This window comes from Gadus chalcogrammus, chromosome 7, assembly GCF_026213295.1.
Source record: "Gadus chalcogrammus isolate NIFS_2021 chromosome 7, NIFS_Gcha_1.0, whole genome shotgun sequence".
Taxonomy (NCBI): domain Eukaryota; kingdom Metazoa; phylum Chordata; class Actinopteri; order Gadiformes; family Gadidae; genus Gadus; species Gadus chalcogrammus.
This window is the reverse complement of record NC_079418.1, coordinates 14395917-14419115: the sequence shown is the minus strand read 5'-3', so window position 1 is coordinate 14419115 and position 23199 is coordinate 14395917. Positions and strand designations below refer to the sequence as shown.

The 23199-nt window shown below is 46.0% G+C and overlaps 3 protein-coding genes across 3 annotated transcripts in view; 1 reads left to right on the top strand and 2 right to left on the bottom strand.

Annotated features, from left to right (window-relative positions):
- The first annotated feature begins 1744 nt into the window (after window positions 1–1744).
- On the top strand, window positions 1745–14562 carry LOC130385986 (nuclear factor related to kappa-B-binding protein-like). The gene is made up of 24 exons (XM_056594774.1): window positions 1745–1765; window positions 2146–2320; window positions 2938–3036; window positions 3136–3209; window positions 3304–3388; window positions 3706–3904; window positions 4320–4431; window positions 4532–4658; window positions 4860–4937; window positions 5725–5801; window positions 5938–5984; window positions 6082–6145; window positions 6605–6779; window positions 7193–7299; window positions 7602–7725; window positions 8090–8169; window positions 8376–8560; window positions 8976–9258; window positions 9432–9629; window positions 10948–11296; window positions 11672–12078; window positions 12793–12899; window positions 13563–13698; window positions 14422–14562. The coding sequence occupies exons 1-24, from the start codon at window positions 1745–1747 to the stop codon at window positions 14560–14562; spliced, it is 3450 nt and encodes a 1149-aa protein (XP_056450749.1).
- A 117-nt stretch (window positions 14563–14679) lies between these two features.
- On the bottom strand, window positions 14680–20295 carry LOC130385345 (transmembrane protein 45B-like). Its single transcript, XM_056593812.1, is given in 7 exon segments — window positions 14680–15346; window positions 15946–16088; window positions 17477–17661; window positions 17993–18196; window positions 18616–18732; window positions 18735–18851; window positions 20216–20295. Coding segments are annotated over 6 exon segments (825 nt in total). The 5' UTR covers window positions 18805–18851; window positions 20216–20295; the 3' UTR covers window positions 14680–15240.
- Window positions 20296–21216: 921 nt separating this feature from the next.
- LOC130385348 (guanine nucleotide-binding protein G(I)/G(S)/G(O) subunit gamma-8-like) overlaps window positions 21217–23199 on the bottom strand; it is a 2905-nt gene continuing 922 nt past the window's right edge. The window contains 3 exon segments of the mRNA XM_056593816.1: window positions 21217–21258; window positions 21260–21346; window positions 21857–21956. Of these exon segments, the coding sequence (XP_056449791.1) occupies window positions 21217–21258; window positions 21260–21346; window positions 21857–21940 (213 nt within the window). The 5' untranslated portion in view covers window positions 21941–21956.

Sequence of the window (23199 nt, the reverse complement as noted above, 5' to 3'; positions counted from 1 at the left end):
GTTGGCCTACCCTTAACTTGCTAGAGACAGGTAAGGAGGCAAGCGTTAGGTGTTGTTATCACCATCCTCAGCTGAATTACGTGTTCGATTACGTGTTTTCTTTCGGACGCATTGATTTCAGTTTTCCTTGTCAAAAGTCAAGCCAATTTTTACAAATATCACGACACTATGGGCCAACACTATTTTTTGACGACATACTGCCCATTTTGGGTCGGTTCATCAGGTTTTTCATGCTTAAATGATTAATAATTGGACTGCATTTATACGCGCTTTTCTAAAACATTCCAACCCGGCTTTCCCAATATTGCCTCACATTCAGCCATTTCAGACACACATTCACCCACCGACGGCGGCGTCAGCCATGCAGGGTGACAGCCCGCTTGTCAGGAGCAGTTACGGTGAGGCGTCTGGCCGTGGCCGTTGGCCGTTTTCACACCTCGGGATAGAGTCGGGATAGAACTGTACAGCTCCATGGGATAACCACCAGTCAACCCGCTCTACCTCCTGAGCCACATGCCGCCAACAGTACGACCACAGCACTGAATGCAGTGTGCACTGCCCAAGCTGACCCATAGGGGCGGTAGAGCCTCACCACACTGTGTTTATCATTGGAGAAGAAGACAGTGGTATGGCGGAGAATCCGTTCCTCGAAATGTTCTGTGTGCACTACTAAGATCATTGGAAGAAAAATGTTTTAAGCGTCAGTCGTTTCGCTTATTCCACCTTTGATTGTGAATGCACATTTATGTAACATTCAGCCTAATATGTTGTTGAGGTTGAATAAGAAAACGCCGCGACTCTGAGCCTATTTAGCCTCTTTACTGTGGAAGGTTTTTCTGAACGGGTCATGTAAGTATGCCAAGCTAAACATTTATGCAGTCTTGGCTCTTCTTTATTTAGTAAGTTTACTTTTTAATTATACATCGTTTGGGGTTATTAAGTTAACAGGGTGAAACGTAGATGATCGGTAGCATGGAGCCAGCACTGGATCAGATTGGTTTACCTTACGTAGTGACTTGTCATTTGTCCCTCATTTAATCCAGACGCAACTTTTGTTCTTCCGTCACCAGCGCGAAGGGCAGCATGGCACGACCTTGGACACATACTGAGGCAGACCCACTTGTACAAGGGGACGAGAAGTATAACGGGCACCAAGTCATCAGGTAGGGAGTATGCTTTGGTAAACGTTCGGTGAGCGTACCGAGGATCTGCATGAGGGACGTGAGTTAATGTCATCTAATACTTTTGTAGAGCTGGTGAGGCCATTGATGTTGATATATTCTAAGGTGTATACGCATTGTACACTGGTTCCCTGCAGGCCTGACGTATTCTTCTCCGTGATGGTGAGAGCACCATGGACTGACGTGCTGTCAGACTCCCAGAGGCACCACCGCGTCCGTTTCTGGCCGCAGTTCCCAGGGAAAAGTCGACTGTGCAGGGACAGGCCGTTCAGTACCTTTTCAACACCCAAAGCTTTCAACTTGGAAATCCCCTTCATCTCGCGTCGAGACTTATTCAGATGGTGCGGCCCTTTATATAATAATGATCTCACTGCAGTATCCACATAATAAACACACGTCTATATTACTATTTGTTTGGGAGGTTTTTAATTATTTTTTCTGATGCATTGAACACAGATGCGCTCCTTTATCCTGGGTGGCTGAAGTAAGGCAGCTGTGGCTAAAGTCTCGAGAAAGAGGTGTCTGTACTCTCTACACGCGAGTACTACACAGACTACTGAAGCATGATCCTGTTTCCAGGAATGGTAACGGACGCCCGCCAACACTTGTTAAGCGTGAACAGTGCTTGAGCACCAAAGTGTACAAAAGTTGTACTACTGTGGAATTGGGATCTATCTTTTTAAAGACTATAGTCGCCATTTGCAGAGTGCTACTATTAATTTTTTTCTACTTTAAGATTACACTTGATATTAAGAAGCTTTTACTATTGCCTAATTTTACTATGAAGTACTAACTATCTATGACCTTATGTTTGGCAGTTTACGTTGTTTCTGTGATTACCCATATGAATTGTTATGCTGCTGGAAAAATTATAGTATTAATATTGGTTGTTGTTGTTTTTGTGTTTGCGACATGTGAATGCTGAACAGCGTCCTCTGTTTTTGTGTTTTCCGTTGCGCGGCAGGATCTCCTGGAGCTAGCCGTGCACAGCGGGCTGGACGTGCCACAGAAGCGGCCCCTGAACCCCAGGGGCCAGCTGGAGCCGCAGGAGCCCAGGATCCGAAGGAGAGTGGGCCGCATCCTGAGGGAGGTGAGGCAGAGTGCGGGGACAGCAACGCCTCCTCTGACTGACGACGGAGGTGAGTGGTCTCCTCCGTCAAGTCTTTGTTCGTCCTCCTTCAGGAGAAATCAAATCTATTATGTTGAAAGTGGGGTTGAAGATGACATACAGCTGAAACGGGTTCTTGATTGTACCTTGGTTTTATGCAAGATTAGATTCAACTAAACGATACTTAAATATTAATTGATTGCACAGTACCTTTCATTTATAAGATAGACCCTTGATATTTAAAACCTATTTAGAGAGAGAGGGAGAGAGAGAGGAAGAGAGAGAGAGACACACACATTTCAATTTTGTTTGAATGGTTTGTGTATACTTCACATATTGCTATATTACTTCTTCTATATCATGTATATGTAATTTATAGCATTTCCAGTACAACAAAACGATATAAGATGACATAAGATGTCATGGTAAAGTGTGCCTGTTTCAACAATCATGAACAAGGCTGACAAAGGGAAACTTTAAATAAAGGTTTTCAGATTGAATGCCATTATTTTGACATTATTTAACTCTCCTGCCGCTCTTTATATGGCAATGCATCACTGTAAGTTACTTTGTATAGGAACGTCAACAATATCGGTAAAAAATATGTGTTAAAATCTGAAGTAGTGTTATGGTGCCTTGTTTTTTCAGAGTCATGGCCTCCAGCGCCTCAGTCGCCCTCCTCTCCCACCACCAGCCTCCCCCTCCGCGTCCTGCCCAGCCTCTCCACCCAGGACATGAAGACCGCCGGTCAGTGTTGCCTCACCCTCGAGTCGGAATCAAAACTCGACCATGTGTCTTTCTTCCTCAAACGCATGTATTTATAGAGGGTTTCCTTGTTGTTGACAGAAAAACCCGAGCTAGGCGTGCAGGATTTGAAGAGCATGCTCCAGAACCACAGAGAGAAGAGGAAGAGGCATCCGGTAAGTAACGCTAGACAACAAGTCGGCCGACGTATGTTCATCTTTAATATGCAGACCCCCTCATTCCTCATGTTCTACGACCTTATTCCCCCAGGACCACCCGGACCTCGTCACCTCTGACATCCACCTGGGGAACATGCTCTCCAGGGTCAACATAGGTCGGAAGGGCTCCTCTGTGGGTAAGTAAACAATAACAACTCTATATTTATATTTAGGGACTCGGCATACGCTTTATACAAAGCAAACTCGGAAGTGAGGCGACTAAGTTATATTTCCAGTTACAGACACGAAAATAAAAGTTATAGTGCTGCCTGCATAACCTAGTGTAGTTGTTTCTACAACAACAACTGGGCAGAGTAGCGATTAGAATCGGAGCACCGATTTCTTGGTACTGGAAGCATGACACAGTAGTTACAACATCAAACACATGTTAACAACACACTTTGATGTTGGAGGGAAAATGTTCAACCTCGGCGTGTTGCTCTGGCCCTCCCAGCTCTGTTTGACCTCGCTTTGCCCAAGAAGAAGATCAAAGAGGAGAGGAGGAAGAAGAGGTTGAGGACGACAGTGAAGCTGGAGGCTGAGGACCCGTGTGAGGCCCTCATGACTTCCGATGCCGTGGCTCTATCGGCCAATCACGTCCCCTCTCTCCCTGACACGCCCACCCCACCGCCACTGGCCAACGTCAAGGAGGAGTGAGCTGCCTGCCTTTACTCTGATGTTCTATACAATATTATGTTATATTAACAAGAATTATCGGTAGTATACACAGTGCTTAATAGTTAATTAATACAGTGTTACGTAGACACGAATTTGACACACACACACACACACACACACACACACACACACACACACACACACACACACAGCTATAGTTAGAAAATATGAAATAATATATGCAGCATTATATTGACTATGATAATTTACTGCAGCATTGCAATTCTTTTTGAATATTGGCCTACTTAATGAATTAAGAATTCAGTAAATAAATCACAATTATAGGAATATACTCTATACACATATAGTGTTTCTAACGCCACTGCTTTTCATCATTGAATAAGAGACCAACACAGCAAATGTAGGAGGTAACAAGTTGTTGTGCTCCAGGGTCATTGAGGAGTGCCAGAGCAGCCCAGCGGTGGTGGAGGAGATCTCCATCAGCTTCTTCAACCTGCTGGAGTCTATCATGAAGACAGAGAATCTCTCCAGTACCTCTCTGGTAGGGGGCAGGGCTCGACACCCAGATATGCACCTGCAATGTAAATGCTTACGTTTTAGTGTTTTCTGTACCTTTTCTTTTTTTCTTATTTTATTTCCAGCTCGAGGAGAAGGTTCAAACATGGCAGTTGTCTCCCGCCACCTCCCTCAACCCCTGGTTTTCCTTTGCTTCCTGTTGGTCGGAGTTAGTACTTCCTGCCCTGCAGTTCCTCGCTGGAGAAGCCAAAGGTCAGCCTGTTCTGTACCTTCTTTCACTCTCCTACCCCTGTAGATTATCCTATTTACCGCAATGCATTTCACCCTCGACATGCAACCATTTAACCCCTGGTGGCGGTGGCTCATGGTAGCTTTAGCTTCTTAATGTTACGAGCTAGCTGCTGCTCCTGGCTCCATGTGTTTGATTATTTCCCCCTGCTGGTTGTATCCCAGATGGCATGATGACGCTGCCCACCGGCTTCTCTCCCTACGTGGAGTTCGGGGATCAGTCCCAGCAGTGGAGGTGGATCGGTAGGCTGTTTGTTTTTTTGTTTGTTTGTTTGTAGCACTGCTTCGTAACCGTTGTGTACAGTGAGTGTTGGGAGAGGACTTTGACCCTCAAGAACCTCACCACCTCAGATATATATATAAAAAATAGGTAATAAACAAGCAGTGGTTCAGCATAGAGTTCCAGTGCCCCGTTTTTACACAATTATTATTGTCTATGGCCAGTGGAAACTGTATAAAGAAATACTCAGCCACACTGCTTGTGTTTATTTAGCAACAAAGAAAAACATATTCCCGAAAGAATCGTGATTCTTATCTTCTGTAATTCTGACACAGAAGAAACACAACTTTTTCACGACGTCCAAAAATATATTTATAAATTAATAAATAAATGCCTGTGTGTTGTTTACATAATTGCAATCAGTTGATTAGAATGATCAGTTGATCAGTGATAACCGTAGGATACAACATCCTAATAATATGTCCTAATACTATATTAACTGAACAATATTTTTATTATTTATTTATTAGTATATTATCCATATAATTTTTTCTATGATGGTAAATTGATCTATTTCAAGGATTAAATCCCACATACACCTGCAGTACCCTTACGTACCACCAGTGGTACTCATAGCACAGGTTGAAAAACGCTGACCTCAAAGACCTTCCTATTGCACTTTCTCTTATTGCAATTTTGTTCCCAGCTTGTGGTTGTAAATGTTTGTTGTTATTTCTCCCTTGTTGATGTTTGATCAGTTGACGGGAAAAAAAATCGGTGTAATCTTATCTGACGATCCTGTGTTTTTAGGGCCCAGTCTAGATGCAGAGAAGGACCTCAGTGCGTTGTGTCAGCTGTGGATCGATTCCAAGGACCTGGTTGTCAAGGTACCATACTCAACATTTGCCATGGAGCCTCTATTGGAGATATCAATGGGAATATAAAATATATAAAAAAAACTGTTTTCCTATGACTTTCCTCATAAGTATTATTCAATAAGAGCGTCTCTTGTTTCTTTCACAGATGGAGCATGAAGACCTATCGGAGATAACCTCCCCCGTGCCTAGGGTGTACGTGTCATAGGTTACAGCAACACTCATATTCAATACAGTCCTATGTTTCAAAGAGCATGAGCAGTGACGTGCGTCTTGTCTTCCCGTGTCCCAGCAGCTGGACGGACTACGTGGTGCGCCCCAGCACGGGAGATGAGAGACACGTCTTCCAGATCCAGGTTGGGAATGTCGGATTTACATTTTACATTAAGACGTTTAGCATACTCCTTTATCCAAAGGGACTCACAAGTGAGGCTGAACAACCAAAGCAGTCAGAGTGACTACCAAATTTCAACGGGAGTTTCTAAAAATACAAAGAACATTTGGGCAGAGTTACAACAGAGGTTTCTACTAACAGAAAATGTGAATAATGATACACAATCAAAATTCAACTCGACTGCTCAAACAGAGTGTCCCAGACGGCTGAAGAAATGTTCAGCGTCACGATCACGTCATTGGATAAATGGAGTCCTGACCAGTTGACCTTCTTGGGTTAAGAGATCCTCCTTCCTGGCCTCAATCAAATATAAGGGCCTCTTTTAGACAGGACTATCCATGTGGAACTTGGTCTAATACGTTGGCTTTTTAATTAAATTGACCTAAATGGATGTTCACAATAACGACTGTTGTCCCTGCAGGAACAACAGCGCTACGACCAGCCACACAAGGCCTTCACCTTCCGGATGCATGGCTTCGAGTCGGTGGTGGGGCCCGTCAAAGGGGTCTTCGACAAGGAGATGTCCCTGAACAAGGCCCGGGAGCACACCCTGCTACGATCCGACCGGCCTGCCTACGTCACCATCCTGTCCCTGGGTAAGATGGGATAGTGGAGTGGATAAAGTGCTGCCTTCCCACTGTTACTACCAATCTCTGCCCACGTTTTAATATAATATTTTTGTTATGATTATTATGTTGAATCTCATCTATTCTGTCATGTGTTTTGGAAAAGTGGAATTTCATTCATGAATCAAAAGTTTATTCAACACATCTTTTGGTCAAGGCATCCTTACCATCGCTGACCGATATAACTTCCAGGTCCATATTGGTGTTCTGTACAAACGGAGTCCAATTGCCATCTAAGAAACTCACAATTAGAACTAGATTCTCTTTTGTTTTGTTTTTCATATTTGGGCAAGTGCTTCAAGTGCTGTCTATGAAAAACGACCGGCTTGCTCTCTTTATGTCTTTCTGTATTTCTGGATATGTTCCTCTCCTGTTGTCCCCAGTGCGAGACGCAGCGGCCAGGCTTCCTAACGGAGAGGGGACCCGGGCGGAGATCTGTGAGCTCCTGAAGGACTCCCAGTTCCTAGCCCCTGATGTCACCAGCGCCCAGGTCAGAACCACTTTGCTGTGTGTGTGATTTGTATTTGTATCAGCCGATAAGAGGAAGGCAATCACGGAAATAGTTGTACAGGACGGTAAACAGCAGGATGCTTCCGCTCTGTATTCTATAAGCTTTGGATGGAAGTGTTAGCTGAATGACTAAATAGTAATTATTTAACATCACATACTTTCAGCATGTGATGTTGATGGATTTCAGTGTCATGAAAGCACTATATAAATGCAGTGAGTTATAATGAATAATTATTATAGAAATATATAATAATCAAATTAGTTTTCTCTGACATTTTGTAGGTGAACACGGTGGTGAGTGGGGCGCTGGACCGGCTGCACTACGAGAAAGACCCGTGTGTGAAGTACGACATCGGACGCAAGCTGTGGATCTACCTGCACCGCGACCGCAGCCAGGAGGAGTTTGGTGAGACGCATCAGAATAGGATCAGATAAGATGTGCTCGTATTAATCCCAGATTGGAAGTTACGCTGTCGCAGCAAAAGTACTGATGGTAATATGAGTTGAAAACATGTATTTGTACACACACAATAGGAGTAGGACAAAGGTTAATGCATAATGTAAACAACAGCAGTGTCAGTAGTGGTTATCAACTGGCTATGTCTATTACTCACTATTGACTTGAATTGTGTGGGTCATCATCAAATATTCCCAGACAATGTGTTTTTAGGGAAAACTATTTGCCTATGTAAGTTGACATAGGCCGGGCAGGCCAACACCATTTAGTCTTCCAGCACCTGTTTCCCTGATTTCTCTCTTCTGTGCTCCAGAGCGTATTCACCAGGCCCAAGCCGCCGCAGCCAAAGCCAGGAAAGCTCTTCAGCAGAAACCCAAACCCGCCCCTAAACCGGTGAGCACCAGAGCCTCCATAAGGCTGCGGTTTAGTCTGCATGCTTTGTGATTCACACGCTAGATTGAGGAAATCCGGTCGTACCACTTTCCCGTATTTTGCATTGTTTATATTTGATCTGTAGCCCTGGTGGTGGTGTGTGTTCTTCCTCACCGAGGCGTGAACATGGAGTCACATGACATAACAAAGTGATGATGATGTTGCAGAAGTCTGGGAGCAAAGAGCCTGGCGGTAAGATCCAAGGCTCCCTGGAGGGCGGCCTGGAGTCCAGTCCCATGTCCCCCATCCCCGCCACCCCAAGCACCCCCGGCACCCCCAAATCTCCCCTGCCCTCCACAGTGGGCACCCCCACCAAGACGGGGCTCCCGGACATGGTGAAGAGCAGCCAAGGGTCGGTGGAACAATAAAATACTCCTTATATAATAAATGAATAATAGATGTTATGATGGTATCTCAAATGTTTCTCGTTTTCTTTTCAAGCGCTAAACAACTTAGGATTGTACTGCAATGATGTCACAGCAATGCTATTGTCTGCTCTAGTTATGCTAGTTATGATATGTGTTGCTGCAGTCTGCTACAGCTATCCTACGTTGGTATCCACTCCAAGCGATCTATAATACAGTTCTGCTGCAGTTATACTTCAGTTATGGTACATTGTCTAAGAGTCGGCGATAGCTAGCTCTAAGAGCTGTGCCACAGTTATGCTACAGCTTTGCTTCCGCTACGCCCAAGTGGCGGGTGGCAGCACTCCTCCTCCCCCCCTCACCCGCTGCCGCTGTGTCCCCCCCCCCCCCCCCCCCCTCCAGGGTGCTGCTGGTGGCCCCTCCCTCCATGCCCCAGCTGGGCTCCCTGCTGCCCAGCAGCCAGGCTGCCTCCGCGGCCGCCCAGCAGCCCCCCTCCTCCTCCTCCCTCTCCTCCTCCCACCAGCACGCCGCCCGGCTGGTCAGCCACCTGGGGGCCGGGGCCCTGCCCCAGGTCCGCATGGTGTCGGCCCAGCCCGCCGTCGGGGGCCCGCAGGCCGCCCTGCTGCACCAGACCGCCCACCAGATCAGGGTGCCCGTCTCCCTGGGAACCAAGGGCCTCTCGCAGGTACACCCCCTCAAGACGAGGGTGTCTGTTTCGCTCGGGGAGCGCGGTGGTCTCCGGTGGAAAGGGTGGTCGACGCCGGGCTCAAAGGTCCCCTCCGTCCTGCCCTGCCCCGTCTCCGTGGCCACTGAAAGGTGCGTCTCCTCATGCCTCGACGGCACCGTCGCTGATGCTAGGTAACGCGTGTCTTGCAGACGGTGGTATCCCTGCCGCTACGGAGCCAGGCGGGCAGCAGCCCCGTGGGGGTTCCCACCACGCTGTCGGTGTCGGCCCTGGCTGTGGCCAAGCCCCGGCCCGGGTCCCCCGGGAGCCCGGCCAAGACCCTGGTCACCCCCGCCCTCCTGCAGGGCATGGCCGGCCAGAGCATCAAACAGGTGCCCCCCCCCCCCCCCCCCCATGTGTACACAACAGAACGGGGTAGAGAAGGAGGCCCATGAAGATAGCCGCCAGTGGGGGAAGGTCTTGATGTTTCACCCATGAAATCCGAGGTCCTTGTACTGAACCACATGATATCACTATAGGAATATGTCATTTGAATTACCTCTCCTTGTGAAGCCAATAACAAATGATCTAATCATTAGCATTACAATGAAGAACATAGTGTTTGGTTGTTCATATAAGTCCTAATGATAATATTGACATCCATTAGTGCAATTATGAAGTCGGACTGCTACACTGCTATCAAGCTGATAGAGTGCTGTGCTGTGCTCTGTTTTTAACTCTCAAATAAGCGCACTGGTGCACGTGGGTCTCTGCTACTCATTGACGCGGTCGTCGAGCCAGTGCCTGGATATTATTTTTCCATTAGGAAAAAAAACTATTTTTTTAAGTTGTGAGGGAATATGCCCCAAGGTAACTTTGGTCTTTCTCCTTTCCTCTTCGGTTTTTATTGTCTTTTTGCATTGGGATTTAAATCCCCTCAGCATCCCTCCTCAATGCATACCGTGTGTTTTTTCTAAAGGTGTCCATTACCTTATGCTTTGAGAGACTGTCTAAAGCGGTGTTTAGGCTGTTCCCTGAGCCACCCGTAAGCCATTTGCAAGTGAAACCATTTGGCCACGTTTGATTATGCCGAGAGCCCACGGCTCTCTGCCTCTATCCTACCCACACATTTCCTTCTTTGTGAATTTTGCTTGATTCTTTGAATATGTCCATTAGTGGGTTGAGCCACGAGCGTCCCCGAGAGAGGTCAACTCTCTCTAGATATCAGACTGGGAAGACCGAGAGGGAATTAATATGTAGCGCAGTTGTCGCAGGTCGGAGTCGAACCCGGGTCGCTACGTGGCGTAGCTGCTTGGTTAGCACACTGCCCAAGAGGGTTCTCCGTCGATCTCGTTCGATTTTCTCATGTAATTTAATGGAAATTTAAGCCTTTCTGGACGGGACTGTGAAGACCGACGGTAGAGTGTGTTGAAACCGACGGCCCAATGTAGCATCAGTCTCACAAATCAGGCGTGATTAACATTTCGCTTCGTATTTGTTCCGACCCATCGTGTCGCTGGAGGCAGGGAATCTGGCGGCGTGATTTAGCTTAAAGCAAACACAAACCCAGCTAGTGCTTCACACTTCTTCCCGTGGGAAGGCGAGCCAAAGCCTCAGAAGGCCGTTCGACACTGGGGCCGATCGGTTTGTGCCTCAGTTCTCATGCATGTGTTTTGTCCTTTTGTTTTGTATGCCTGTTTGTGCCTACAGGTGTCCATCACCGGCCAGCTGGGCGTGAAGACGTCCGTGGGCGGCGGCGGGATCCCCATCACGGCCACCAACCTGCGGATCCAGGGCAAGGACGTGCTGCGGCTGCCGCCCTCCTCCATCACCACCGACTCCAAGGGCCAGACGGTGCTGCGCATCACGCCCGACATGATGGCCACCCTGGCCAAGTCGCCCGTGGCCACCGTCAAGCTCTCCCCGGACTTCCTGGGCTCGGCCGGCCACGGCGGGGGGAAGAGCATCTCGGCCACGCTGCACGTGACCCCGCCCCACTCCTCCTCCTCCTCCTCCTCCACCACCCTCTCCAGCCTGGTGACGGAGGCCGGGAAAGCCGGTAGGAAAACATATTCATCATCACGACTATCAACACAACGGGGGGGGGGGGTCCTTCCCTTCCCTTCCCTTCCCTTCCCAGCTGAAAGGTACTTGGTTCAATCCCCGACGTCCACCTGTAGCCTCCCACCTTAATCAAAATGGCTCTAGGCTGTAACTGCCCCTTAGTGATCCATATCTGAATCCAGACCATCAAGTACATTTTCATGGAAGCATCTACTAATAAATATAGATAATAAATAAAGCGAAGGTCACGTTCGTGTAAGCCATCAGACTGCCTCCCCCAGGCTCTCCAAAGACAGGAGGGCCTCGGCTCTCAGGGGGGGAAACAAGGAGACGTTGACCCCCGGTAACCACGGAACAATGTTGTCTCAAGGTCTCAAGGTGGGCCACGCCTCCTCCTCGCTGCTGAAGGCGGGCGCGGCCGACACGGCCATCCGCCTGATGCCCACGCTGGCCGTCACCGTGGGCGACCAGAAGACCAGGACCTTCTCCACGCACGTGTCGTCGGCGTCCGGGGACTCGAAGGGCGCCGCCACCATCCGCATCATGCCCGGCCTGGGGGTCATCCCGCACAAGCAGGGCCAGACCATCACCATGACGACCATGGCCGGCAGCAAGCCGCTGACGGTGTCGGCCGGCCCCGGGACGGTGACCATGGCGGCGGCCGGTGCCCTCGGCGCCAAGGGGATCACGGTGTCCGCCTCGCCGCTCACCATCGGCACGGCGACCGGCACCGTGCGCCACGTGCCCGTCACGGCCACGGTGGTGACCACACAGGCGGTGAGTTGGACGCGGTTTGGAAGAACTTAAATGATGGCATTAGGGGATGTGATGATGTTTGATTACATACAGCTAACCTGTTTGCACTTTGTTGGGTCACTATATGCAAAGGGTGGATGCTGCCAATTAGGGCTGGGCGATTAATCAAATTTTGATCACGATTTAGATTTTAGCGTCAAACGATCACAAAATTAACAATATATATAAACATTAAATACATTTTTAATGTTTTATAGAAAGGGCAGAACAGCTGGATACATATCTCTTTATCATTTTAGATTGGAACATTTTATTTTTGACCATTTTGTGTATTTCTTTAAGGCGAAATTTCAGAGTTCTCATTTGCAAAAAAAGAATTCGGAGAGACATGCTGAATGTCAGCATGTTTTTAAACTCAAAAATAATCGTTTGAATAATCGTGATTTCAATGATGACCAAAAATAATCGTGATTATGATTTTTCCCATAATCGAGCAGCCCTACTGCCAATGTCGTGTAAAGGGGGACCTGTGAGGCTGATCAGCTGTCTCTTACTGTCCCCTTCCTAGCCTAGTAGTCCCGATTGTTAAATGCATACCCCCGATGCAATAACACTCTGTCACTGCTAGGGTGTGGTGGGGCCTTTTAGAAGAGGCTGGGTGTATCTCCTGTGTCTGCTAAGCTCATCATGCAGCGTGATACCCGACATAAGACGTGTCCCCCTCCGCCCCCGCAGGGTAAGCTGCCCACCAGGATCACGGTGCCTCTGTCCGTCCTCAACCAGCCGCTGAAGACCAAGAGCGTGGTGACCTCGCCCATGGTGAAGGGGAGCCTCAACACCAGGTGAGCTCACAGGAGACGGGGAGCCCACCGCGGCTGAGCCCGTGCCTGTCCACGAGGCTCAGGCTTAGTCCACACACTCAGGTCCAATCCCATTTCTACCCCTATCCCCTTCCCCTTACCCCTTCAAAACAAAAGGGAGGGGTAAGGGTAAGGGGTAGAAATGGGATTGGGCCTCAGTGCATATTGAACAGCAGTGGCCATGAGCACATTGGGGCAAAGAGGTCAGCATTTCCCAAAAGTTTCACCTGTCCACACAAATGAGGAGCAACAAAGTTACACTCATCTCCAAGCTCTGTTCTCGGTGACCTTAAGTGGTGTTTCTTTATGAATAAGAGGCAAAAAAATAAAGAAAATAAGAATAAAAGGCTTAACACATTCCTGGCCCAAAGGCCTCCGCCACTTAGCTACCGTTTAGAACCAAGATAGTCAAAGTTAATACACAAACAGGAGAAGTATACAGCTAAAATAAGCATGGCCTTTAATTCACATTTTGAATTAATTGAATTGAATTAAAGGCCAACTGAAGTTCACCCCCCCCCCCCTCACCATGCACATATTTAGATCAAGATGGCCGCTAGGCGAATAGGTAAACGCAAACCCATAGACTCAGGCCTGCTTGTGTTGTGTGTGTGTGTGCGTGCGTGCGCGTGGCCCCGTGTGTAGCCTCAGCAGCCTTGGGAGGAACATCATCCTGACCACCATGCCGGCAGGCACCAAGCTCATGGCCGGGAACAAGCCGGTCAGCTTCGTCACCGCCCAGCAGCTGCAGCAGCTGCAGCAGCAGGGTCAAGCCACACAGGTGAGGCCGCCGCATGGGACCTGGGCGCACCAGGTCATTTGACTTGACTCATGTATTGTGACCCGGGCTCACCAGGGCATTTGACTTGACTCATGTATTGTGACCTGGGCTCACCAGGGCATTTGACTTGACTCACGTCATGTGACCATGCTTATGTGGCTGGGTTATATGATGAACTGTTTTGAGCCGTTAAGAATTGTGGGACTTCTGTACATGAAAGGTGCTATATGTAAATGTATTTGACCTGCGCACACAACGCATACACGGATTTGCATCATGTGACTTGATTGCACCATTTTTATACTTGAGGTGATCTTTGTGCTCGCAATAAATGTAGGCTGATTACAGGCTATAAGCGAGTCTATATATAATGCTACAATGGACCTTTGTAGCATTAACTAAAAGGTTTGTACCTATAAACCTTTATTCAGCTGACATAAGCCACCTCATAACATAGGTTTGTATGATTTCATGCTTATAAGATAGTTTGACATAAAAAAGCTTGTGCTTATAAACTAATTAAGCAGTATATATTAGCTCATGCTTATATGTGACTTATACACACAAGCTATATCAAAGGTTACAACTATTGAAGCTAATTTATACACCAAACCATGCTTACGCTGACCAGGTAGGTTAAAAGACTACTCCGGCCTCGCTGTAGTGGCAGACCTACGTGATACAGTAGGTGCTGCAGCCTAAACGTGTTCGACCCTCGTCCAGGTCCGGATCCAGACCGTTCAGACCCAGCAGATCCAGCAGCACGTGGCGACGGGATCTCCTAAATCTGTGTCCACCGTGGTGGTCACCACCGCACCCTCGCTGAAATGTCCGCCGGACCCCTCGGCCGCCCCTCAACCATGAGCGCGCCCCCCCCCCCCCCCCCCCCCCCCCCCCATGGAGATCTTAATGAACACTTCAACAACCGAGTCCACTGGTTCATTTGTGTACATGTTCTGTGGGTTTTTCAAAGACCGCTCCTTGGATAATTTATGTTCAACAACATTTAATACACTTACTCCGCTTTGGAAGAAATCGTACAATAAGGACAATAGACACTGTTAATATAATTGTTATCTTTGTTGTTATGTCTGTACAATGCTAATAAAAGGCTTTGCTTTGTGAGTCGGTGTATGTGCTTATCTGGAATAAGATCGTTTATCTCCAACATGAACTCCTTATCAAAGGAGTTTATTGTCAGATGTGCAGTTTGACATATTTTCAAGATTTCATAAGATATGGCAACATTCGACATAGTAATCAAACCACAAAAAACATGAAAAAAGGTTTATGTTTTTCGGTCATTATATTGCCTAGCCGAGCTTTTGTCATTTACCATGTAACAGTGGCTTATAGTTTGTATTCAGTTCATGGTAATTCGTTCCAGTCTTACATTCATTAAGGTATTCAGTTGAACATTCGTACATTGTAAAATGATGTGCAATTTCATAACAGTGAAACATTGAACATATATATTACCTGTTTTAAATATAAGATGGATACAAACACATTATTGCTTCATAATGTATGTGCATGTGTAAGTTACTCTTCGTCCGTGTCGTCCAGCAGGGCCTTCTGGGAGGAGTTGGTTGTGTTCCTCATGCCCAGCTCCACGTTTCTGCTCTCTCCAGACACTCTTTTCACAATTCTGTTGAAACAAACAATTATTCTCCAGCATAATGAAAGGTATTAATAATTAGCTATTAGACAAACTACCAAATAAATAACTTAACCAAAGACTTTGAGATATTTCAATGCAGTTAATATTTAACATCAAAGTATTTTTTCGAAGTCTCTTTGATGTGTGCTAATTCAAATATATATATATGTGTGTAAATATGTATATGTGTGTATATAGATACACATATATTATTTATATAATATATATATACAGTATACATAATATATCATGTATACAGTGTATATAAATATATATATATTTATTGCCTGCAAAACATGAGCTTTGAACTTTTGTTTTGAAATACGAGGCCAATACGAGATAGCCGGTTTCACCTGTATTCTGACAGACAAAAATAAACTACACCTTTATAAAATACCCTTTGTAAATTTGTTAAACTCAACGTTTATATTTGCCAATAGTTCAAGTCTGTACGGTACCTGTTAAAAGCTAATTAAGGGTAGTTAACCCCCAAATCAATTATTTCCGTTGGCAACCTCAAGAGCTTTGTGAAGATTTCTGTTATCTTTGAGCCATTGACACTGTCATGTTTTGTCTGTGCTACTTACGAACAAACCAGAAGGGCTACAATGCTGATGATGAGCAGGGCCATGGCTATGTGCCAGCAGAAGCACATGGTGGTGAACATGACGTTGTTGTGCAACGTTAAATCCCACTTTGGTCCACTTAAAGGGAACAGCACACATCCAATCTGAACAAGGTAAAGGCATGGTTACGAATGAATAACCTGGGACAGGTGGGATTTAGCTTCAGACACTATGTGCAGCTTGATGCTAATGTTTTAGTGCGACTGGATGTTGATTTTGGATCTGGAATGCATGAAGGTGATGAATCCTGAATAACCAGAACCAGACCAGTATGTCAATGCCCATTGTTACAGTTACCACATGTCAGCTGCTGTTGAGCCTGTATACACAAAAAGTATCACTCAAAGTACACCAAAAAAACACTTGCTTATTTTGCAACAGATTGCAAGGTAATGATAATTAAAAGATGTTGAGTTGTATTTAAGGGGCCGCTATTGGACCTCGCTGTGTGATGCTGATCGGACCTCTACAAGCCACTTCAAATCTAACCTTTTATGACATCACCAATTGGACTTTTGACTATGTCACTACAGGGTTACCGTTCCAGTGGGATACATTTACCCTGTAGTGACATTCTAGGCTAAGTGACCATGCAGGGTAAATCTACACCTTTGTGACATCACAAGTTGACCCATTGACCCTACTGCAACACTATAGGCTAGGAAGTGACTATATGGTAAATCTACGCTAAAGAGACTAATTAGGGTAAATCGACCCTATGGCTACATCCCAAAAGGGGAGTGTCCTCATCACAAGTAGGAGTGTCCTCATCCCGAGAGGGAGTGTCCTCATCGCAAGGGGGAGTGGCCTCATCACAAGGGGGAGTGGCCTCATCACAAGGGGGAGTGTCCTCATCACAAGGGGGAGTGGCCTCATCACAAGTGGAGTGTTCTCATCCCGAGAGGGAGTGTCCTCATCGCAAGGGGGAGTGGCCTCATCACAAGGGGGAGAGGCCTCATCACGAGGGGAGTGTCCTCATCGCAAGGGGGAGTGGCCTCATCACAAGGGGAGTGGCCTCATCACAAGGGGGCGTGGCCTCATCACAAGGGCGAGTGTCTTCATTACAAGTAGGGTGTGTCTACATGTGCTTCCGGTACCTGGTAGAATATATGGTAAATCTACGCTAAAGGGACTAATTAGGGTAAATCGACCCTATGGCTACATCCCAAAAGGGGAGTGTCCTCATCACAAGTAGGAGTGTCCTCATCCGAGAGGGAGTGTCCTCATCGCAAGGGGGAGTGGCCTCATCACAAGGGGGAGTGGCCTCATCACAAGGGGGAGTGTCCTCATCCTGAGCGGGAGTGTCCTCATCACAAGGGGGAGTGGCCTCATCACAAGGGGGAGAGGCCTCATCACGAGGGGGAGTGTCCTCATCGCAAGGGGGAGTGGCCTCATCACAAGGGGAGTGGCCTCATCACAAGGGGGAGTGGCCTCATCACAAGGGCGAGTGTCTTCATTACAAGTAGGGTGTGTCTACATGTGCTTCCGGTACCTGGTAGAACCAGGATCCCTGCAGGAAGAAGAGGCAGGCCAGGGACAGCTCCAGGATGATGTTGTCCCTCAGGAACACCTGCAGCATGGCGTTGGCCGAGCCCACGAACACGGGCACCAGCAGCAGCGTGTGCACGTGGGCGTCCAGGAGGGGCCGGTTGTGCAGGTGATAGTAGAACAGGAACCCTGAACGGACACGGGGGAGACAGGACGTCAGGGATACCCCAAGAGCTTTGACTCAACTGTGGATCTACTGTGTGTTTTTTTGCCATTTATAATACTGTACTATACTGTACATTAAAGTACAGTATGTACTGTATACTGCTATACTGTACTCTACTCTAGAGCAATGCACCATAATTGCATGGTATACTATATATCCTACTATACTACACTGTACTTGAAGATATTAAACCATAATATACTGTACTATAATATGTTGTACGGTACAACCGTACTATTCAGTACTCCCTCCACAGTTTACTATAATGTCATACTATACAACCATACACCGTACCTTCGACAAACAGTGCCAGAGAGATGGACATCCGATCTATGCCGAGGGGCATGGACTTAATCAAGCTGGTGACGTTGGCGAAGCCGGCGATGCCAAAGAACAGGTACATGGTGCTGTGCTGCCAGTTCATCAGCTTCACCCAGGCCCCGCTGCTGTAGAGCCGCGCGTGGGGCCCGTCCACCACAAACTGCTCCACCATGATACCTGCAGCCCAGGGGGATACACCACGGGGAGAGGGGAGTCAGGGGGGGGAGAGAGTGTGAGGAGGAGGACTGAGCTATACGAGCACTTTAGACTGGCTTTGGGCCCGTTTGTAGGTCTTAACAATTCTAGAACTTCTTATCTTTGTTCATGTTTTTACTACTCACATAGTTTTAATTTCATTAACATCTGCCCATCATATCAATACCCCAGCCAGTGTATAGGGATTCGCAGCACGTTAATTAAATTGTGGATACAAATCCTTGTGGTCTTGTGGTTGTTTAAACAAGACCTCTATTAAAGGTTATCAGATATCTACGGCTCAAACGTTTACGGTGACCCCCATACGTAAATTAGGTGACCCCAAGTGGGGTCCTGACCAACAGGTTTTGGAAACACTTTAGGTTAAGAGGACGACTAACCGACAAATGCAGCAAACATCATGAACCCCCCCTCGACATATTCCATCTTCCTGAGGAAGGTGGGCGCCTTGGGCCGCCCGGGGGTCTTGCCCTTCCTCCAGCGGTGGCGTAGCGTGTGTTGACGGCCAGCCACAGGCCGTACAGCAGGAAGAAGGTGCCCGGAATGGCATGTCCTCCAAAGTTGGCCATCTTTTACATAGGCCTGAAAAGACGTCACACCAAACCCCCCGGAGACCCTGGGATGGAAGAGGAAACCATGGTTAATATCATAATTCACACGAGATACTTAATTATATTAGACGGCTTCATCTCTAAAAAAAAAAAACGACCTCGCCTCTCGGGAGCGAGGAGAACTTCAGTTTTCAGTTAATTACAATGAACTCTTTAGGTTTATTCTGAGTTAGGTTAAAATACAGTTTGAATGATCTCCACCACAGAGGACAGTCTGGCAAACAAAAAAAGCATCTGTTCTAAAATCGGAATGACTTTTCACATGTAGGCAATAACCAGCCAGGGTGAGCACTCCCAGCCTGGGTCGTGAACGCTGATAAGGCTGCCTTGGACGGGGGAAAGGGACTTGGAGTTTTGAACTGCCTAAGGTTGGGTCCATTATGCAGTTCAAGTCCCCACCATATAGGAAAAAGATTAGGCAATAGAGAGGTGAATATGTTAATAACCCCCCCCCCCCCAGGGACCCTGTTTGGGCGCGTACACAACGAGCAGAACGGGGGTGGGATGCTAAGAGCCATAGCATCTTTAAGCTTGATTTCCTCAAGGAATACATTGCTTAAGGTCTATGTTAATCAAATAACATGTTCAAGGCCTGCAGATGATCCACCAGCCTTCCAAACAAAAGCTGCATTCATTCATTCCCCAGCCCTCAATTCATTATGGGAGGATGACAAACCTTAACAATGTTTAATTCTGAGTCATCTGGTGTCTTTTAGACGGTGCTGTGTCATTCCGTACACACTGACAAGCTGCTACTTCCTTGTTTGTGTTGGAAACAAACAATTTATTCAAATTGAGTGGGATAGGATTTTCAAAACTCAATAAGTATAGAGAGATTTATTTATTTTCTTATAGACACCTAGAAGTATGCATAAATTGTTGATACATTTACAAACATTAATAAATAATAATAATTAAATTAAAAGTAAAATAAGATTGCATATTTCATAATTTGGTTTATTTAATGGTTTTCTTCCTTGTGGTGTCCCTTACCGTACTTACTAGGATAGGTTGTCAGACAAGTTTTTCTGGATTAATCCCTGGTTACATGGTGCTCAGGGTTACATTGTGTGATTAATTGTCAGCTTTATTTAGAAATGTTCTCACATTTCTAAATAAGACAGCTTTTATTGTGTTGGTTTCTGTTTTGGTTAAGTTTTGTTTTTTTGATAAATAAATTAGAAATGATATGCAGGAAAATTTAAAAAACTCTCTGTTCTGTTATATTTGCCCCTTAGATGTATATGTTTATTATATCTGTATTTAATCATAAAATCCTATCACTGTCATCCCATCTCATCCATAAAACAAAAGTCCTATTTGCATCTTGGCAATTTTGATAATGGCACAAAATAAATACACACACTACCTTTTCCTTTTGCTGCTGTATCCTGATTGGTATGAATGTCTCTTACAGTCCTGGCAGGTGAACGCGTGTATCAGGACTAGTCGGTTTTACCAGTGAGCACGCTTGTTGAACGCTCCAGGCGACATCATCCCATAGCCCCGCCCCTCATTTACATTGCTGTTCTGCGACACTTGAGGTCTTGCGAGAAACTTACAGTCAAGCAAAACAAGGGCGGCTCTACCTGTGCACATTAAGTTGATTGCATTTAATATGAATTCAATAATTTACATATGGAGCATATCTGATACAAAAAAACAGGTTCTCGATGGGTTTCAAGTGAAAGAGCCAGTGATGTCATGTTTATTTCGCAAACATGAGATCTTCAGTGGATAGGAGTTAATGTATAACCTTAAAATGGGCAGTATGTCGATTGAGAGGGAGAGAGAGAGAGAGAGAGAGAGAGAGAGAGAGAGAGAGAGAGAGAGAGAGAGAGAGAGAGGAGAGAGAAAGAGAGAGAGAGAGAGAGAGAGAGAGAGAGACAGAGACAGAGAGAGAGAGAGAGAGAGAGAGAGAGAGAGAGAGAGAGAGAGAGAGAGAGAGACAGAGAGAGAGAGAGAGAGAGAGAGAGAGAGAGAGAGAGAGAGAGAGAGAGACAGAGAGAGAGAGAGAGAGAGAGAGAGAGAGAGAGGAGAGAGAGAGAGAGACCGGGTTTTCAATGAACTTTACACCCATTTTACGGACCTTTTTATTGCAGCAATTTTGAACAACTATGAACACAATGCCTTTCCTTAGCGGACAAACCCCATATGCAAACAATAATCATGGATCTACTGAAGAGGAATACAACCCGACAAAAACCTCTGACATGTATCAAAAAAACAATTCACCCACAAAGGTTTTATTGCTAGATCTAGATGATAGAACTGTGGGTGGGCGTGGGGATCCAGATAGGTGATGAAGACAAAGGTGCGTGTGGAGCCTAGGGTGACAAAGACTGGGGGCTGGGGGGGGGTCGAGGAAGGCTAGAGGATGGCACAGAAGAGCTTCTTCTCTCTGAAGGGGTTTTTCGGCCGAGGCCATGGGGTTGACCAGGGGGTCGTCCTTAGCGTTGCCCTCGCAGTACGCCATCAGCTCAGCCGCCGCTTTGGATATCTGGTGGGAGGGGGTGAGTGTGTGTGTGTGTGTGTGTGGGGATGAGTGTGTGTGTGGTGGTGAGTGTGTGTGAGGTGGTGATTGTGTTTGAGGTGGTGTGTGTGGGAGAGTTGGTGAGTATGTGTGTGTGGAGGGATGAGTGGGAGTGTGTGAGTGGAAGGTTGAGTAGGAATGTGTGTGAGTTGGTGAGCGTGTGTGTGTAGGGGGTGAGTGTGGAGGGGTGAGTATGTGTGTGGTGGAGGGGGGAGTGGGAGTGGGTGTGGTGTGTTGAGTGTGTGTGAGGTGGTGAGGGTGTGTGCAGAGGGGTGAGTGAGTTGGTGAGTGTGGAGGTGTGGTGCGGTTGCATTCGTGAATGAGGGTATGAGGTATTGGCATTAAGAAATGTTGCAAACATTTAAAAAATATTATTATTCCCTCCTTTAACCCAATGATTGTCCTGTAATGTGATTCATTGATAAATATTGACCTTAGTATTTAAGAGCGTTTGAACGGCAGGACGCTGATGCTCACCATCATTCTCTCAATATTGACCTCCAGTTTCAGTTGTTCAACTGTCTTACGGGCGTCTGCGATCTTAGCCATGTTATTGGACATGCTGAGAGGGCTCCACCTACAGAACAAACAGAGGATGAGTGGGGATTGATACACACATATACAATACCAGATCTATATATCTTTATATATATACACTATATATTTGTATGTACCTTTTTAAGGCACATCTGTACTATACTATAGTATCGTACTATGCTAACACCACATTTTAATCTAGTCTACTATACTATAGTGCACTAAACTACACTACAGTATGCTTTATACAACATGTGAAGATATCCCACACACATCTTTACTTGCCCTCACAGAGTTGGCGTGACCTTAGACAATGGGCCAGATAGATTATGAAACTGAGCACCACACGTCATGGCCACAGGCCGATAACAACCTGGCACATTTTGCTTTAACCAACTATACTGTACCATACCATACTATACCATACAAAACACTTACCATACTCTCTGCTACTAAACGATGCTGTACCATACTATAGTATACTATACTCTACCATACAATACTCTACTAAACTATACTGTACCATACTATACTATACTCTACCATATGATACTCTCCTCTACTAAACTATGCTGTACCATACTATGCTATACTCTACCATACGATACTCTCCTCTACTAAACTATGCTGTACATACTATACTATACCATACTATACCATACCATACTATACTATACTATACTGTGCCATATCATACTCTCCTCTAAGAAACTATACTGTACCATACCATACTATACTATACTAAACACTTCCATACTCTCTGCTACTAAACGATGCTGTACCATACTATAGCATACTATACTCTACCATACAATACTCAACTAAACTATACTGTACCATACTATACTATACTCTACCATATGATATTCTCCTCTACTGAACTATGCTGTACCATACTATACTATACGTTAATCTCCTCTACTAAACTATACTATACCATACCATACGTTACTCTCCTCTACTAAACTATACTGAGCCATAATATACTATACCATACGATACTCTCCTCTAAACTATACTATACCATACTATACTATACCATACGATACTCTCCTCTACTAAACTATACTATACCATACTATACTATACCATATTATACTATACCATAAGTTACTCTCCTCTACTAAACTATACTATACCATACTATACTATACCATATTATACTATACCATTCGTTACTCTCCTCTACTAAACTATACTATACCATACTATACTATACCATACTATACTCTCCTCTAAACTATACTATACCATACTATACTCTCCTCTAAACTATACTATAC